The sequence below is a fragment of the Hydra vulgaris genome, chromosome 02 (genome assembly GCF_038396675.1).
Source record: "Hydra vulgaris chromosome 02, alternate assembly HydraT2T_AEP".
Classification (NCBI taxonomy): Eukaryota; Metazoa; Cnidaria; class Hydrozoa; order Anthoathecata; family Hydridae; genus Hydra; species Hydra vulgaris.
Genome location: NC_088921.1, coordinates 54555001 through 54575108, shown reverse-complemented (window position 1 = coordinate 54575108; position 20108 = coordinate 54555001). Strand labels below are relative to the sequence as shown.

Genomic DNA, 20108 nt, shown 5'->3' with positions numbered 1-20108 from the left:
ATGTTTTGAAGTTCTTTGTTCATAACGGAGAATAGTAGGTAGATGTCACTGTTAGATAGAAATAAGTTTATGTCATCAGCAAACATAATACTTAGAAGATTTGATGCTTTATGCAAGTCGTTGATATATATTAAGAACAAAAGAGGGCCTAAGATGGAACCTTGCGGAACACCACAGGAAACATTTAAAAACTGTGTATGATTAAGATCATTACAAGAAACAAATTGTTTTCTGTTGGATAAATAACTTTGAAACCATTTACTAACTCTTTCATTTATTCCGTAATAATTAAGTTTATAAAGTAAAATATCATGATCCACAGTATCAAATGCTTTTGAAAGATCGATAAAAATTCCTAATGTAAATTGAGATTTTTCAAAAGAATTGGAAATCTCACGTACCAACTGAATAATTGCATGCTCGGTTGAGTTATTCTTCTTAAAGCCAAACTGATTGTTGTATAATAAATTATTTAAACTAAAATAATTAAATACTCTATTGAACATGATTCTTTCTAGTATTTTTGAAAATATAGATAAGATAGAAATAGGCCGGTAATTACTAATGTCAGATTTGTCACCACCTTTAAATAGTGGAATAACTTTAGCAATTTTCAATTGATCAGGAAAGACTCCTTGTTCGATTGATGATTTAAAGACTTTAAAAAGAATATATTTTAATTGTTCATAGCAATCTATAATTATGTTACCATTGATTTCGTCCGGTCCAACTGCTTTATTTTTTTTTAGTGTTTTGAAGGCTTTTTCGAACTCATCAAATAGTAACTCTTTAGATAACTCATCCGAGTGAATGCAATTATCCATCGGTACTAGAAAATCTTTAAATGATGTTTCAGTGTTAGGAATTAATTTAGATAATTTAGGGCCAATTTCAACAAAGAATTTGTTAAATTCGTGAGCTATTGTTTGAGAATTAATTATATTATTGTTATCTACTTTGATCATGTGTGGCAGGGAACCTGAGCACGGTTTTGATTTACCGATAATTTCTTTTATTATTTCCCAGGAGCGTTTACAAGTATTTTTGGCTTTATTGAGAATTTTAGAATAGTAATGTTTTTTTAAGTTTTTTCGAACTTTTTCAAAAAGATTTTTGTAGTCTTTGTATATTTTCTCATTGGCGAATGATTTGTTTTTTAGATATTTTATGTATAATTTCTGCTTAACTTTTGATGATTTTTTTAAACCTTTGGTAATCCAGGGAGAATTAATGTTTTTTTGATTTAATGTTTTTTCATGTAAAGGAAAATTGGCATCATAAACTGAGTAAAATGTATTAAAAAAATCATCGTAAATTTTGTTTGCGTTATCACTAAAGTCGATGTTCTTCCAATGAAGTAATGATAATTGTGTTTTAAATTGCTCAACATTTTTTTGGTTAAAGTTGCGTAATTTAACTTTTATGTTAGTTTTGGTCATAATTTTAGAGTTGTTTATGATAAAAAAGATAGGGAAGTGGTCAGATATGTCTGTTTTTAAAATACCTTTATTTAAGTCACTGTTAAAAATATCAGTTGTTAGAATGTTATCAATTAGAGTAGCCGATTTAGGAGTTACTCTGGTAGGGCGATTTATTAAAGGAATGGCTCCCATTTCAAAAATAGAATCATAAAAATTTTTAACTTTAATGTCCGTAAAGTAATGGAAGCAATTCATATTGAAATCCCCTAGAATAAAATTCTTTTTTTTTCAAGAATGCCTATTTTGAAAAGGTTTTCTTCAAAATACATGCTCATGTTTTCGGCCACACCATTTGGGGGCCTATAGCAACAGCTCAGTAAAATGTTTTGTGATTGATTGTTTAGAATTTCAATAGTTAAAATTTCTTTGTCGCCGTCAGAAACACTCAAATCATTCCTAATATAATGCGCAATATTTTTCTTTACATAAATAAGAACTCCTCCACCGCGTTTATTGATAAGTCTCTCTTGAGAAATTAAATCAAAGTAAGGAAGATTAAAATTTGAAGTAGTTTTTAAATCTTTTTCAGTTATCCAGCTTTCGGTTAATAAAATAATATTAAAAAAATTGTTGGTTTCTTGTAACAAATTGAGAAGATTTTCAAAATTGCGGTTTAGGCTTCTAATATTTATATGAAGAATTCTTAGTTGATCAAACTTATTGCTTTTTGTATAATTATAAAAAAATTCTTCTAATTTGTTAGGATAGTAATAAGAACAATCCGTAATAATGTCATTGAAATAATTAATATCTGGATCAAATTTTTCATCAGATGCTGAAAAATTACAACTAAACGATTTAAAATCATTTGTTACAGACATTTTGATTGCGTTATAAATTAGAAGAACTTTCTTAACACTGTATGTAAAAAAAAATTGTAAAAAAAATTATTTTCTATGATCTCTACAAAAAATAGAATCGAACTTGAGAATTGCGTATTTACCTTCTTTTCTCAATTTAATCACTTCATCCCAGAGTTTTTTACGCTTTTCCATTATTTATTATAAATATTATATTTATAATTATTTATTATAAATATTTTTAAGGATCTATTTTTTTTCTCCTTTTGGCTATGAGTGTTTTCCTTTGATTTTTAATTTTTAATCAAATTTTGATAATTTATCACTAGTTTGAGCAAATATTTTCGTGCTTACCTCTTCACCCCCTTCTTTTTAAAAAGCCCTATGAGCGTCTATGCTACAAAGTCAAATTTCTCTGAGATTACAAAGTCAAAATTGTATAAAATTTTAAACATATATTCTTTATATACTTTAACAAATAAATATTTATAATAAAAAAGACTTGTTTTAAATAATGAATTGTTTTAAATTCAAATAAAATCACTCTATAAAAAACTAAAAATTTACTCAATACCACTGTAAGTTAACAAGGGCGATAATTGTTTGACTTTAATTGTTTTAATTATTAAAAAAATTGAAATTCGAAAAACCAAACAATTATCGGCCATGTTGACTTACAGTTACAGTCCCCCACTCCCCAAGAAGTCACCCTCTCCCCCACTCCCCAAGAAGGCAATTTAGAAGTTACTGTCAGTGAAATTAGTTGGTTAGTAGGCATTTCAGTCGACAGATTTTTAGTCTAGATAATTTAAAAATAAAAATAATGAAATAAGAAACAGACCGGCAGTTTGTAAAGATATGCCCCCTCCCCTTATTTTATTACTTGAATCACCCCTCATGTTAACTTTCAGTTACAGTTACAGTTTACATATTTAGTATATTTTTAGTTTTAAAATTTAAATTTTTAAAGATTATCTTTGCCCTCCCCCCGTCCTTTTATCGGTAAAACATTCCGGGATTTTTGTTGACTTTTCAAATATCAGGCAATTTTTTTTTGTAAAATTTTCTAACCAGTTTTTCAAAAATTTAAAATTTAAAAATATATTCTGTAATATTGTTACATTTGTTTATCATTTTATTTATTACACGTTATATTAATAACACTTCACGTTATTTCTTATATATATTATATATATTTTACATTCTAATTTTAATTATAATAAGTATATTATAACTAAAATTTAATTTTGTTATTATTTATTTTATATGCTGTATACTTGTATAATTTAAGTATATTACAACCAAGTTATAAAAGAATATTATAACTAAAATATATAATATACAATTTAATTATAACAGATATATAATAATAAATTAGTATCATAATGATTTATTCATAATATATTTAGTCACTATAAATTCTCTAGAGATGAAGAATTCACAGAGGGCCTCATCAAAAGAATGAGAGCCTCAATCTATGTCTCTATGAATGTTTTATTCATCCAGTATTCCATCAAAAATGAATAAAAGATTTATAGATGTAGTGAACTGAATCAGGAGTAAGAAAATGACAAGCACAGTAATTTATTGTGCATGTCATTCACTTTATTGAATAAATTGAAAAATCTTTAGCAACTATTATCTTTGCAATGGCTTGTATATATGGTTTTCATAAAAAGTTAATAGAGAAGCTCAATCTAAAAGACGAAAGTAGAGCAATCAATAAGAATGTTGCCATTCTTCAGTATGGGAGTATTAATAGTATCGGGTAGTTATTAGCAGTAAAATGCAATGTGTGTTTTGGTGAAATTTAAATCAACAACTGAAACTTGTTCAATTTAAAATTCATCATCTACTGCAAGTCTCAAGTTGTTACAAAAGAGATCACATTTATGATTGTCTGCCTCTTCTAAGTGATCTATAATTCATAAAGACTTTTTATGAAAACGGCAATATGCATTTGTGTCATCAAATAAAGCCAATTGTCATCAAATAAAGCCAACACTGTACTTTCAGAGATGTAGGTAATGAACTTTAAGACTTAATAATAAGAGTTATTTTCTGGAGTGATGTAATAGGCTGGGAGGTTTTTAATTAAAAAGTAAAATATTTTACTCAATTATCAGCTACAAACAAAAAATGTAAAAAAACTCATAAGTGTTTAATTAATGTAGTTTTTCAGCTAATGCAAAATACTAATAAAAAATATGAGAAATCACATAGGTTTTTACTGTTGAATATCTTGGCAATGTTTCTTAAAAATTGAATATGCTATTGCTTTCATTTTTCAACAAATCTTGATACTGACACAATTGATTTAATTTCCAAATTTGTTTCTTATATAGTTCATGTTTGAAAACAACTGCTCTTTTTATTTAAATATAAAGTAAAAAGATAGTTGTTTGCGACAACCTAAGAAATTGTCCCACAAAGAAGCAGATGTAACATGAAATATAAGTTTTAGCTTGAAAATAACTTTTTTGTTTGTTTTTTTACTGGGTTTGCTTTTAGAAATTTAGTATGCAACAGATAAAATATCTTTCAATTTTTGGTTATTTGTTGTTAGTTTTTTTTCTTTTTTCTTTTTGTTGTTAGCTTTTTTGCTGCAAATTTGATAATGTGAAAGTGAAATTTTCAGTTTATTAGCTTTTACACATTTGTGCAATACACTTGAATGTTTTAAAACAAATGAACATTAATAATTGAAATATAATTTTAAATATTTTGAATACAGGAGCAATTTGTTATAAATCGTTGCATAAAATTCTGCAGGTTCCGAACCTTGGTATAGGTGAATTTAAAAATAATAGTTATGCGAGTGTTAAGATTAAACATAAAAATTATGAAAATTAATACCAGGTAGTTTGTTGAAAGGGTGTTAAACTAATTTTGAAGTTGGGATACTCCATACAAGTTAGCAAAAACTACAAAAAATGCCAACTGGTATACTGATATAGACTTAAGCTTCATGCGCAAATGGTTTACAAAGATCATCAGATCTTCAGCCACCAAATCTATTAAAGTCTTTGGTATATACAAATTAAGAAAAATAAGTATTAGAGAACTAATATTATAAAATTTCATCTAGCTTATCAAGCGTAAAAATATGATCGAAGTTTCTTAAAAGTTGGTGAATATGCTGTTAAAAGCAATGACAGCAACATAGGTGTTGCTTTAATTTTTTAGAAAATCTTGTGACTGATACCACTTATTTGACTTCTGAGAACACTATGTTACACTGTTAGTGTTGCTTTTTATCATGTTTTAAAGCAAAACCTAACTAATCTTACTGTAAACCTTTTTTAAAGCAAAAGCTCAATCTTACTGCCAATGCAACACACTCTAAGTTTCATTGTGATACTTTGCTATTGTACCATGCTGTAATTGTTTTACATTACAATAATATAACATAAGTGTTGCAATTGTAAAGAAATAATTATCATCATCTAAATGTAGTTATAAGCAAGCAAAAAAGAAGTCAGCTATCAAAATTTAATAATTTAAAATAGATTATTTCAGTTATTTCACATTTAGAAAATTGTTTTATATGTGTTTAATGTAATTAAATTTTTTGAAGAAAAAATTGCACTTATAATATTTGCTAAAAATAGTTGCTTAAAAAAGAAATTTACACCTAGCCTTTCTTAATTATTTGTAAGTTCCTATTAATTGTTGCTAATAAAACAGTTATTAATATTAATAAAATTTGTTAATATTTAATGATATAATAATTATGAATAATAATTATAACACTTTATCCTCAAAATTTGCATTTAGAAGATTTTAGAATATGGAAACTGACAATATTGATGATGCAGTAAGCAGCAAGTTTGTTCCAAATAGAGTGGTCCATCTTGATTTAAAAGGGTCTGCTCCAAAAATTAATTACCTCCTTAGAATGATACCTTTATTTAGGCAGTGGGGTGCAAATGGTTTATTAGTAGAATATGAAGATATGTTTCCATACAAAAATGATCTTTCAGTTTGTTCAAGAGAAATTGCATACTCAAGTGAAGATATTAGATCAATACAGGATTTGGCAAAAGCAGAAGGAATGAAATACATACCTTTGCTACAATCTTTTGGGCATCTTGAATTTATTCTAAAAAAAAAGCAGTACGCACATTTGAGAGAATCAAATATGAATCCAGGATCATTGTGTCCTACACATAAAGAATCATTATCACTTATAGAAGAAATTGTGGATCAGTTTATTGAGGAACACTCTGATATTGAATACTTACATATCGGAGGTGATGAAGTTTTTTGTCTAGGTATGTGCAAGGAGTGTTTAGAAAGTAACCAATTACATAAACAACTTTATTTAAGTCATATGATGCCACTTATTAAGCTCATTAAATCAAAGCATCCAAGTGTTGAGTTAATCATATGGGATGATATGATTAGAGAATTTAGTATTTCAGAGTTAGAGCAGCTTACCCCAGTAATCCCTATGGTTTGGTCCTATGTAGATGATTTATATGACCAGTTTCCTCATGGGATGTGGCAATCCTATAGTGATGTTTTTGATGAAATTTGGATAGCAAGTTCTTTTAAAGGTTCATCAGGTCCAATATGTGACATTCCACCAATTCAACATCACATTAATAATCACTTGTCGTGGTTGTACTTGTTAGAAAATTTAGACAAAAAGATTATTACAAAAATAAAAGGTATATCATTTACAGGCTGGTCTCGATATGACCATTTTGCTACATTATGTGAACTTTTACCTGTTGCATTTCCTTCTTTAGTTTTGTGTTTACAAATTTTCAAACAAAAATGCTTTTCAAAAGAACTTCATTTAGATGTTTCTAAACAATTGGGGTATGAAAATAGTATTCCACTATCTAATAACATTATTTATGATTTCAGTTGTGGAAATTTCCCTGGTTCAGAACTTATACATTATATAGTTCAATTAGAACATGCAAAACGCCAACTGGGTATTGTTGAAGAAAGAATAGATGGTTGGGTTGATATGTGGCATGCTGAAAGTATTAAAGAATTAAACTTTGGTCATTTAGCATATATTTCAAATGTTCTGAATCAAATTGTTCAAACTTATAATTCTATTAAAAGTCCTTTGCAAGAATGCTTGTCTGGAATTTTTTATGAAGACACTGTGCAAGAATTTGTCAAAGTGAAGGTGGATGCAAAACTAAAAAAATGCATTAACCTTATTTCAAATGTTGAAGATGCTAAAAGAATTTGTTTATTTGATAACGATATAACTGAAGGATTAGATGATTCATAAAAAATCTTTTTGAAAAGTCAAAAGATATCAAAATACAATACATTTATGTTATATTATAAATCTTTAAGATGTTATATATGTAGTAGTATCAAAAAAAAAATAGAAAGCACACCAAGATTTTTTCGAAGAAATAATTCTCTACAATTGTAACAACTAAAAGCATCAGTTACTTATATTTTAGTACGTGGAAAAAATAAGAATTGAATTTACTTTAAAAAAAAAAATTACAATTTAAAAATCCAGAAAACCTGAAAATTTATTAGATTTTTTATTTATTTATAGTTTTGCTTGCGCATTGCATTAAACTTTAAGAAAATTTTTAATTAATTTTATAGAATAGAAATTTCTATTATATATATATATATATATATATATATATATATATATATATATATATATATATATATATATATATATATATATAAAGAAAATTTCTATTCTATAAAATTGATTAAAAACTAAAAAGTGTATGAAACTCTCATTTTTAGAAAAAAGGTTTTCATAAATTTATTGATTTCTTAAATTTAGTTTGAAATATGTTTTAAAAATATTTAGCAAAAGGTGGTATGCTTCATCAAACTGAAGACTGGAAAATCTTAATAAACTTCTGAATTCAAGTAATATGTTTTATCTAGTCAAGTTAGAGCTAGTGTCAAGTAATATTTTCCTAACTTTTAACCATATGTGCAAAAATCACCTCTAACGCAGATATCAAATAATAATATTTTTTTGTATCATTCAAAAGTTGTTTCAATCAATTGTTTTTTTGTCTATATAACTGTCAAAATCTGTTTTATGCTTGCAAAGAAATTGTTTAATAATAAAAGCGGTTTTTTGTGTATTTTATTGTAATGTTGGTATTGTCTAATTTAAACAATTGTTTAAAATATTTAGAGAGCACTGGAATATGGATAAAATTATTTTTTCTGACAGGCATGTAGAAAATAATTATTTGAATGTGTTTGATATTGTATTTAAAGTGTTAATAATATCTTGATAAAAATCTTGGTGCAGCAAATTTTTTGAAACTGCTATATATATGTATATATATATTTGCAATATAATTTTCAAATAGTAGACTTTTTGATTTTATTGATGTCTCTAGTGATGAGTCATAGTTGTTTTTTGTAAATTGTTGCAAAGTTTTTTTTTGTATATACAACTTGAAAATATCAAAAAATATTATTTTGCCTTATTAATTCTTACTCACTTATCTACTTATTTTGTTTAAATTCTTGTCTCCAATGATAATAAAAATGCATAACTATCCATTGTTATGTTATGTAATTTATTGTATTTAGAAGTAGAGAATGTGAGGCCTTCAATTGAAAAACTAATTTTTTCAGTTATCGTTAAAACTAGGCTATAAATTGGCCTTAAAAACAATACAAAGCAATCATCTAGAAAATAAAGTTTTTATTCATCTAGAAATTGTCTTGCTATTGATCATTAAGAAAATATTTCTAGAAAAATTATTTTCAGGTTTTATTTTAAAATTAACAATTTTTAAGAATATTATCTACTTTAGGTTTCATGTTCTTTATTACATAATTTTTTTCTTCTAAATATTTTTAATTGTTTTATAATTATTTAATGAATTATATGCATAGCATTAACATAAATGCAAAATTTTTTAATGAAACTTGTGAACATTTTTAAGAGTAAGCATTTTATGTTTTTTTTTTTATATAATATTTAAAAGTGGAATTATTTTAACTAACTAAATAAAACTTTATTATATATTTAGTTTATAAATTTTATATTATTAAAAAAAATCAAGTAAATTTTTTTTTTTAATTTTGTAACATTGTAATTGTCATAAATGCCATCATTAAAGACTTATTAAATTTATTTACAGTACTTTTGTTATACTGCATTTATTATTATTACAGTTTATTTAAATTTGCTTTGTTTATTTGAATAAATGGACATATATATGCAAATAAGCTTTATTTATATCTATCTTTGTATTTATATACACACATGTTTGTGGAATTAGGTTTGCATGTCAAAATATATATTGTACATTTTAAGTTTAAAACGTTGTTTTAAGTCCAGACAGTTTTTTCAGATATAGAGAAAAACAACAAAAATTTTAAAATAAGGATTTTTTTGTCGTACTAAAAGTCCTTAATATCTAGATAGTACCTGCCCAAAGCCTCAGTCGATCTATCTACTTAAGCCTTCTCAGATGGCCATTTTAGCATAAGGTCATTAATGATGCTTCATGCACGGCTAAATATACAAAGATATTTGTATATATATATATACATATATATATATATATATATATATATATATATATATATATATATATATATATATATATATATATATATATATATATATATATATATGTGTATATATATATATATTATATATATACATATATTATAAATATACATATATTATATATATACATATATTATATATATATATTATATATATACATATATTATATATATATGTATATATATATATATATGTATATATATATATATATATATATATAATATACATATCTATATATACTTATATATATTTATATATACCAGTTGTGTACACTGGATTAATATTTCCTTTACTATTTTTTATCTAAATTCATATTCATTTACAAATTTCAAATTTCATGCAATAATCTCTTATTTTTCAAAAACCATATGACCATATAAAGTTTTAACCTCCCTCAATTTGAGGGGGCTGTAAAAATTGCAGGGTCATAAAGACTAAACACGAAGAGATTATCGCTTGAAACCTGAAATTTATTGATGAATATGAATTTAGATAAAAACAGTAAAAAAAATATTTTATAAACTCATTGCTCCCATGTTAAGGGCTGGGTTGACCCAAAAATTAGGGGTTTTTTTGTTCCCAAGCTCCAATCACCCCAATTCTTTGCAAAACATTATTTTTTGATGTAAGCATAAACATACAAAAGTTTGGAGTTTGCACAATGCCTGTAAGTGTCAAAACTCAAACATCTAAAAATCCAGTGTACACAACTGGTATATATAAATATATATAAGTATATAGAGATATGTATGTTATATATATAAATATATATATATATATATATATATATATATATATATATATATATATATATATATATATATATATATATATATATATATATATATATATATATATATATAATATATGTATATATATATAATATATATATATATATATATATATATATATATATATATATATAATATATATGTATATATATAATATATGTATATTTATAATATATGTATATATATAATATATGTATATATGTATATATATATATACATATATACATATATGTATATATATATATATATATGTTTTCCTAGTTTCTGAGTTTTTACTGCAGTGGATATGTCAACGCAACTCACAATAATATCAGAGTTTTCAGTGGAAAATTCCACTATATACATAAAAATATATATATATATATATATATATATATATATATATATAAATATATATATATATATATATAAATATATATATATATATATATATATATATATATATATATATATATATATATATATATATATACAAATATCTTTGCATATTTAGCCTTGCATGAAGCATCATTAATGACCTTATGCTAAAATGGCTATATATGTATATATATATATACATATATATACACCCTTGCTTGGTCATTTTTAATTTTTTTTTAAATGTCTGTTATTTTTATGTATCAAAAAGTAACATTTTTAACCTTACAAGATGTGACATTGTAATGTGTGGTTTCTTAATAATTTTTTATAGGTATAAATATCTGCAAATATAAGTTTATGAAAATATTTATAAGTGTATGAAAATGTATAATAGAATATGTAAATAAATTTATATATTTGAAGTATAAATAAGTGTAAATAGTAAGCAGATATAAGAATAGTAATAAAAAATACTTATCAAGCAATACAAATAACAAGTTATAAACTTAATCGTAGATTTAATTTTTAAAACATTCTTTAAATCCCAAGATAAGCTAGTAAAATTCAAAATATAGTTTGACATTATATATATTTTTTTTCTTGTGGGAGTATTAAAACTTTAAAACCGCAAAAGAAAAATTTTCATGACTAAGTCGCCAATTAAAATTTAACTTTTTTTTTATACAAAAAAAAAAAAAAAAAAGAATTGAAAGCGCTTTTAATTTTTTTTTTGAAACTAGGAAAAATTTTTTAACTTACACAAACTTTACTATTTAAAGAATTAAACTATTACTTAATTACTATTTAAAATGCAAGTTTATTTACTATTTTTTATTCTTTAAATAAGAGGTTGGGTAAGTTAAAAAATTCTTCTGGGCAAGTTAAAAAATCTAACTTTCCTATGTTTATACTTATGTAATTTAATGGTTTTATGACAAAAAATTGTGCAGATTAAAACCTAGGAATGTAAAGACCATAAAAAGTAAGCATCACCTGGCTAAATACCTATTTTTAAGTAGGCTCATCTCCCTCACCACTTTCAAAAAAAATCTTATCAGCAATCCTTAAAAAGTGTTTTTTAAATCATAAAATTAAGTATAATATGTTTAATAATTTTCAGATTTTTTAACTTTTAAATGTGTACTCTTGTGTCCTTAAAACTAGGGGGAAGGGTAATTTTTAATTTTTGGAAAATTTTCCCACCCACCCTAGTCTTATACCCCCCCTACACGTTTCTTAATTTTTACTTGTTATCAGCAGAAAAATTAAATCTCAAGACTAAAAAAGGAAAAATCTGTAAAAATCAGTCTTAAAAATTAGAAAAACATGATTTCAGTCACCGAAAAATCAAGTTTTAGTGTAAACAGGCTTTAAAAATTGTCGACAATTTTCTCACCAAAGTATAAAACTTATACCAACATATAAATCTTATTGAAATTATTAAAAAACAGCTGTTAGAAAATGCGCATTTGACCACAAGCCGTGGTAGAATTAAATAGTTTTAAAACTATTTAATTCTAGCACAGCTTGTGGCCAAATACGCATTTTCTAACAACTGGTTTTTCATAATTTTTTTAATATGCATAAAATTTTATGCATGTTATGTAAAAAATATTAGTTTGGATTTATAAATTCCCCCAACCCCTTTCATTAACCCACGCCCCATTAAATAGACCTGGACTAAAATTCCCACCCACCCTCTTTTCATTCCCACCACTTTTATTAAGGACTCGAGAGTAACCAATTGAAATGTAAAGTAAAAAAATTCTGCATTTAAGAAGTATTTTAATTGCACCTTTTTTTACGTTACATTACATCTCAATTGGTTACACTTTTAAAAGTTAAAAAAAAAGCCAGTTGAGATGTAATGTTGTGAATTGATGTCTCAAATTTGAGACAAAATTAAAATAAGTCACAAATATAGATTTTATTTTACATTACATTTTTTTGAAACTTTTAAAATTGTAACCCATTGAGACGTAATGTAATGTAAAAAAAAATCTGTATTTGAGAAATATTTTAACTGCTTTTTTTTTTTAAGTTACATTACATCTCAATTGGTTACACTTTTAAAAGTAAAAAAAAAAGCCAATTGAGACATAACGTTGCGAATTGAAACTTTTTTTTTTCGTGACAAAGTAACCAGTTACGAAGCTATTTTACAATAAAAGTTACTTTGTTTAAAGTTTAAGTTTAAAGTTTAAAGTAAGTTTAAAGTAAGTTTAAAGTAAGTTTAAAGTAAGTTTAAAGTAAGTTTAAAGTAAGGTTTAAAGTAAGGTTTAAAGTAAATTTAAAGTAAAGTTTAAAGTTTAAAGTAAGTTTAAAGTAAAGTTTAAGTCTAAAATTAAAAGTTATTTTACAATAAAAGTAACCAGTTACGAAGCTATTTTACAATAAAAAATAAAGTAAATATGGTAATTAGCAATACGGCAATGATAAACAAACATTGACTGCGTTATCAGGTTTATTTAGTTAGTATTTAATTAAAAATAAGAAAATGTAGCCTTGTTAACCGATTGAGACATAAGGAAACTAGTAAATGTTATAGGGGTATATATATCTATATTTTGTAGTCAAAAGAGACTTATGGTAAAATAAGTCTCATTTAACAACAATTTTGCGACCTCAACAAATAAAGTACATTTTTAAGTCATCTAAAAGTCAAAGCAATTAAAATAATGCGGTAGTACATTGAGTTTTATTGTTTTTTAAAAAACCGCAATAATAATGACTAGAAAATTTTTTAATTTATAGTGTTTTGTTTTTGTTTTTTAAAAACATTTTCTTTAAACATGCACGGAGTGTTGTTACATCGACTATCTAATAGGCTGCTGCTACAAGGGAGTGTTGCTACATCAACTATCTTATAGCCTGACTTGCAACGGAGTGCTGCTACATTGACTGAGGGTTTGGTTAGGGCAGGCAGTCTATCATTTAATAAAAATAAAAAAATTATAAGTATGTTAGGCCCCTGCCTCATCCTCAAAATTTTAAATTAAATCAGAAAAGTGATTGGAGGTTTGATTTGAAAAATTCTATATATACTAATGAGTTTAATTTCATTAAGACATTTGTTTTATAATATTTTAAAAGTAAATGACACAATGTAATTTTACACACTGCACAATGTAATTTTTAAAAGTTGAGTATCTTTGATTTTTGATTTGAATATTGATTTCAGAAAATAGTCAATTTAACATAAAATGTTTTGTGATGACAATGGTAATAAATAGTAACTAATTCTCCAAGTGAATGCATTTGGGCGTGTGACATCTTTTTTAAAAATTTTCATTAATATTAGAAATGGGTAAATAACTAACTTTTTAAAGATTAGAGATTTGATTGGGTTCGCAAATATACAGGTGATTTTATTTGAGATTTGATTTGATGTTAAAATTTCTAATGTTAAATTGTAATAGTATATTTTTTTATTGTTCCATGACCTAATTGTTTATCGAATAAAGAAGTTGAATCTTGCTGTGGTTAAATTACCTCTTCACAATACCTTTTGATTTTATGTCCTTGAGGTATTTTTCACTTTATCATTAGGATGATGCCAATTGATTTTATTGATACCTTTGTCAAATTTAAAAAATCTAATCATGTTAATCAGATAATATCAACCATGATATTATCTCTAGAAGAGATAATATCTCTTCTATTTTTGTCAATTTAGTTATCTCTTCTAGTTTTGTCAATTTAGTTATCTTAAGTTTTTCCTCCTATTCCATATTTAATCCTTGTTGCTCTGCGCTGTACTTGTTTAATCAGTTCAATTTTACATCCTTTGTAGTATAAATCAGGGATGCGGAGTCCAAAAAAGGACTCCGGATTTTAAAGTCACAAAAAGATTACTTTTTGTGACTTTAAAATCCAGAGTTTTTGGTATACAGGAGCTCTAAAAATATAAAAAAGTTTTTGGGCTACTAATAGGAAAAAAAATAAGACTTTTAGGTAAGAGGAACAATGATTTTTTTAACCCGGAGTCCTTAGGTATAATGGCGGCAAGGACTCCGGGACTCCAGGACTCCGGGCTTAAAAACAATAAGTTCCAAGTCATTAAATCTCATGAATTTTTTTCTTATAGCAGATCATAAGTTAAAAAACATGCTTAGAACTTCTAGACACTACAGACCTGAAAAAAAAGGGAGATATAAAGCCAGAGTCCTTTTGGGACTCCGCATCCCTGGTATAAATTTTAGACCGAAGCAGAATACTCTAAATGAGGACAAACTATTAATGTATGAAGTAGTCTTATTGATTTCACATTGAGATATTTAAAACTGTGTTTTATTATACCAAGTTTTTTATTTGCTATTTTGAATCTGACATTTTCTTTCAACATTATTTTATCATAACTTGGTATATTTTGTGTGCAGGGTATGTTTTAAAATTCAATATGTTCTGAATAACATGTATAAAGTAAAAATATTGTAGCTTGGTAAGTTCTGACTAACTAAGATATTTAAAGCCCTCTCGTAACTTGATCAGCCCACAGAATTAGGGTCGGTATTCAGCAATGCCGACCTAACTGCTGACTTCAAAGTGTTTGAGTTTGGCAAAAAATTGCCAACCTTTTTTTTTTTTGCTGACCTGATACCAACCTCTAACAGTTTGAGATTGGCAATTTATTGATGACCTCATTTTTTCTAATTCTGAGAGTTGCTTAACATATTTTGTGTGCAGGGCATGTTTTCATATTCAATAAATTCTGACTAATTGAAATGTATAAAATAATCTCATTGAACTCACATTAGAATATTTAAGAATGTACTTTATTAAACAAATTTTGTTTTTATTTTGAAACTATTTTTTTAACACAGTTTCATCATAACCTAATATATTTTGTGTGCAGGATATGTTTTCAGATTCAATAAGTTCTGCTGATCAAAGCAAGCAATGTGAGTTGTTCTTTTATTTTTTTTACTTTATATGATGAAAAGAATTTTTTTAATGAAACATCCTTCATTTAGCACCTTTCATTTAGTATAGACTGATTAATGAAACATCCTTTGTTTAGCACGTTTCATTAGGATATAGACTGATCAGGGAGTCCAGTAAAATGGAATTAAATATCTAAAAGGAAATTAAAATCAATATAAATCGTATAGGGAAATAATGCAGAATATTATTAAACATAAATAAGATTTAAAAGTAAATTTTTTAAATAATTTTCATAAATTTAGTGGTGTAGCAAGAGGTAGTGTTACAGAAATTAGGTGAAATAAAACAAATCAGGTTTAATGAAGTAATTGTTTTGCATAAATTTTAATTTTTTAAAAATAAATTTAATTTATCATATGTTAGTTATGAAAAGAACAATTGATTTACGGAGACAGAAATCAGAAGGTGACATAAAAAATTGAAATAAAGAAATTCTAGGGTGATTATAAAATTTTTATGCCATTATATTATGGGAATTAAATATGCAGACATAAAATAGAGGCATATTTTTTAAAATTCTAATAACTGTGTAATTTACCTGTGTAATTAAATTTTTTTTTTTTTATGTATATAGTTGGGCTTTATTAAAAATATGATTTAATAAAAGAAAACATTGTATAAACTTTTAAATTTATTTTCATCAATTCTTTTTTCAAATTGTTAAAATTAAATTTTTTTTTATTACAATTTTTTTTGCTGCTTTGGTTTAGATAAAAAAGAAGTTATTGACCTACGACAAAAAGTTAATAAATTAGAATTTAACCTAGCAGAGAAATCAACAACACATAATAGAGAGGTTGCAAAACATTTTAAACAAATCTTTAAAAGACAAATTTTAAAGTTTCTTTTTTAATTCATCCAAGCCATCAAGTTCATTGAGTAGAAGTTTTATTAAATTATTACTGATGATGGATCTTGTAGTAAGTTTTCATTGCCACTAGTTTTTAATGAAGTTTTGTTTTTAGATTGGAATATTACAAGAAAATATTGCTAGATTAAATGCATCATTTGAAAAAAATGAAGTTATTCGTCAAAATTTGGAGTATGAGCTTGCACTCAGTAACCAAAAGTTATGTCAAGCAAATCGTTTATCAAAAAAGAAAGAGGAAGAATTAGAAGCTGCAATTGTAGAATTAAAAGGTATATCACTACATTTACATAGGGTTTTGGTTGAGGCAGCAATCATTTTTATTATTCTTTGTTTTTTTTTTCTTCTTTTTTTGAAAAAACTGTATGGATTTATCAAAGTAAAAAAATTGGCAAATGTATATCTATATATGGTATGATATACACTGCCGCTCACGGAAGTTAGGACAAAAAATATTTTTTCAAAAGAACAATATTAAAATGTAATTACGTTATAAAATTATTTACTTATATTAGTAAAATTTATGTTTATATAAAAATAAATCAAGTTAAATAAAATTTGTATCAAAAAAATTCTAAATTAAGTTATTTTAATGTAAATAAATTAAAATAACTAACATTTAAAATAACATAAATTGTACTCACAAGTAAAAGTCTTATCATTTTAAATAAATAAACAGAGAACGCAGAAACATATTAAAGTTCAAGTATGAACCTGTATTTTACATTATCAACTCAAATCTTTTAAGTTTGTCATTTAACAAGTATTTCTATTGTTTACTGTGTTTTTGCAGATACTTTGTGTATTTTGTGTTAGTGTTTTAAAAATTTCAAGTGCAGAAGTTCAAAGGTAAAATTAAAAATTATTTTTTTAGTGTAAATTCAAAATATTGAAACAAATATGCCTAAAGGTAAGCCAATAAGTGTTGAAAAAAGGACAGCAATACTCACTTTGCTTCAAGAAGGCTATACAGTTAAAAAAATAGCTGAAAAATTAAATCTGAGTAAATCAACAGTTAGCTATACGATTCGTCGATATCGAGAATCTGGAAGTTTGGAAGACAGAGATCGTCCAGGTCCTTCTCGCATAACAACAAAAACTGATGACCGGCGTATAAAAATTATCAGTAAGCGTAATCGCATGTTAACTGCTCCACAAATAACAGCTATTTTCAACTGTGATCGAGAAAAAAAAGTTTCTGTCAGTACAATCAAACGAAGATTGCGAAAAGCTAATTTGCATGGTTGTGTTGCTATCCGAAAACCATATCTACGAAAAGTTAATTGACAGAAGAGATTCCGTTCGACACAGCTCTGCAAAAATTGGACGATGGATGAATGAAACAAGTACTCTGGGCCGATGAGTCAAAATTTGAAGTTTTCGGAAATAAGCGAAGAGTTTACGTTAGAAGATCTGCTAAAGAAAAATGCTAACTCAATGTCTGGTTCCAACAGTAAAACATGGTGAAGGCTCTGTGATAGTTTGGAGTTGTTTCTCTCTGGATGGAGTGGGATATTTGCGTAAAATCGATGGTAAAATGAGAGCAGAACATTATCGAGATATCCTGGAAATAAATGCAATCCCTTCGGGACTTCGATTAATCGGAGATAATTTTATTCTGATACATGATAATGACCCTAAACATACTGCATTATTATGTAGAAATTATTTAGAATCAAAAAAACCTGAAAATGTATTACGTGTTATGACCTGGCCTCCCCAAAGCCCAGACCTCAACCCCATTGAGTTACTATGGGATGAACTGGATAGAAAAATTAGAACTGTATGTCCAACATCAAAATCTCATTTATGGAACATTATAAAACAGGAATGGAATAATATTCAAAAAGAAACAATTAGAAAATTAGTTAAAAGAATGCTGAGAATAGTTAAAGCAGTTATTAAATCAAAGGGTGGTTTTTTTGACGAAAAAAAAATTTAATTATTATAATGGTTTTTGTACATTTTTATTACATAAAACTGACTAATAATATATTTTATATTGAAAATGTATAAAAAATATAATTTTTATTATTATAAATTAAAAATTCTATAACGCAATTATATATTAATTTTGCTTTTTCGAAAAAATCTCCACTGTCCTAACTTCCGTGAGCGGCAGTGTATATGTATGTATGTATATGTATATATATATATATATATATATATATATATATATATATATATATATATATATATATATATATATATATATATATATATATATATATATATATATATATATATATATATATATATATATATATATATATATATATCAACCCTCGGAATTAGGAAAATTGAGGTCGGCAATAATTTGCCGACCTCAATCTTTTAGAGGTCGGCATCAGGTCGGCAAAAATTATGTGATACAAAGGTCTAACCGTAAAACATAGAAATGAGGTCGGCAATTTTTTGCCGACCTCAAACACTTTCAGATCGGCAGTTAGGTCGGCATTGCCGAATGCTGACCCTAATTCCGAGGGTTGATATATATATATATCATATATGATATATGGATATATGGTTGATATATATATATATATATATATATATATATATATATATATATATATATATATATATATATATATATATATATACATACACGGAACTTGAAAAAAATTATGAAAAGATATGTATATATATATATCTTTTCATAAATCTTTTAAAGTTCAATATATATATATGTATATATATGTATATATATATATATATATATATATATATATATATATATATATATATATATATATATATATATATATATATATATATATATATATATATATATATATATATATATATACAGTAGTGGCCAAAAAATTAAGGCAGGCTACGTTTTTTAAACTTTTTAAATTCATTGTTTATTTATGATGTTATAACCTTGGATACAAATTATTTTTTTATTATATTTTGATTTTTGAAGATAATTTGATTTATTTTACACCGTCAGGTTGCCATAGTTGTGATATTATGGGTAAAAAGGGTGATATTAATAACTTTGTTCAAGGTAAAATAAATGCACTATTTTCAGAGGGCTATTCTCAAAGTAGTATAGCAAAACAATTAAAAATATCAAGATGTGTCGTGCAAAATGCTTTACGTGTGCAAGACTATTCAAATCGCAAAAATTGTGGTAGAAAATATGTGAGTACATCACAAGAAGACCGTTTTTTAAAGAATGTTGTTAATACTGAGCCCCACTAAACATCTGCAAGGTTATCACAACTTGCTATGGAAAGGTGATTAAATTTTGTAAGAGTTTAAAAGACAAGATACCAAAATGGCGGGAACGCGTAATGTTTACAGACG

General features: G+C 25.4%; 2 protein-coding genes across 3 annotated transcripts in view; both read left to right on the top strand.

Moving 5' to 3' along the window:
* Positions 1-6033: 6033 nt before the first annotated feature.
* Positions 6034-7738, top strand: LOC100206200 (hexosaminidase D). Its single transcript, XM_065791399.1, has one exon. It carries the CDS (start codon positions 6072-6074, stop codon positions 7536-7538), a length of 1467 nt encoding a protein of 488 aa, XP_065647471.1. The 5' UTR covers positions 6034-6071; the 3' UTR covers positions 7539-7738.
* A 313-nt stretch (positions 7739-8051) lies between these two features.
* LOC101236029 (girdin) overlaps positions 8052-20108 on the top strand; it is a 62124-nt gene continuing 50067 nt past the window's right edge. The window contains exons 1-4 of one of the 2 annotated variants that reach the window (XM_065791397.1): positions 8052-8155; positions 15837-15882; positions 16636-16721; positions 16891-17065. In XM_065791397.1, coding sequence (XP_065647469.1) covers positions 15840-15882; positions 16636-16721; positions 16891-17065 — 304 coding nt within the window. In that variant the 5' untranslated portion in view covers positions 8052-8155; positions 15837-15839. Of the gene's footprint in view, positions 8156-14154; positions 14344-15836; positions 15883-16635; positions 16722-16890; positions 17066-20108 lie in introns of those variants that run through there. The other variant, XM_065791398.1, reaches the window with a different exon arrangement.

What these genes read in the sequence shown, in the direction of transcription:
- LOC100206200 (XM_065791399.1), top strand. Translation starts at nt 6,072, where the DNA reads ATGGAAACTGACAATATTGATGATGCAGTAAGCAGCAAGTTTGTTCCA.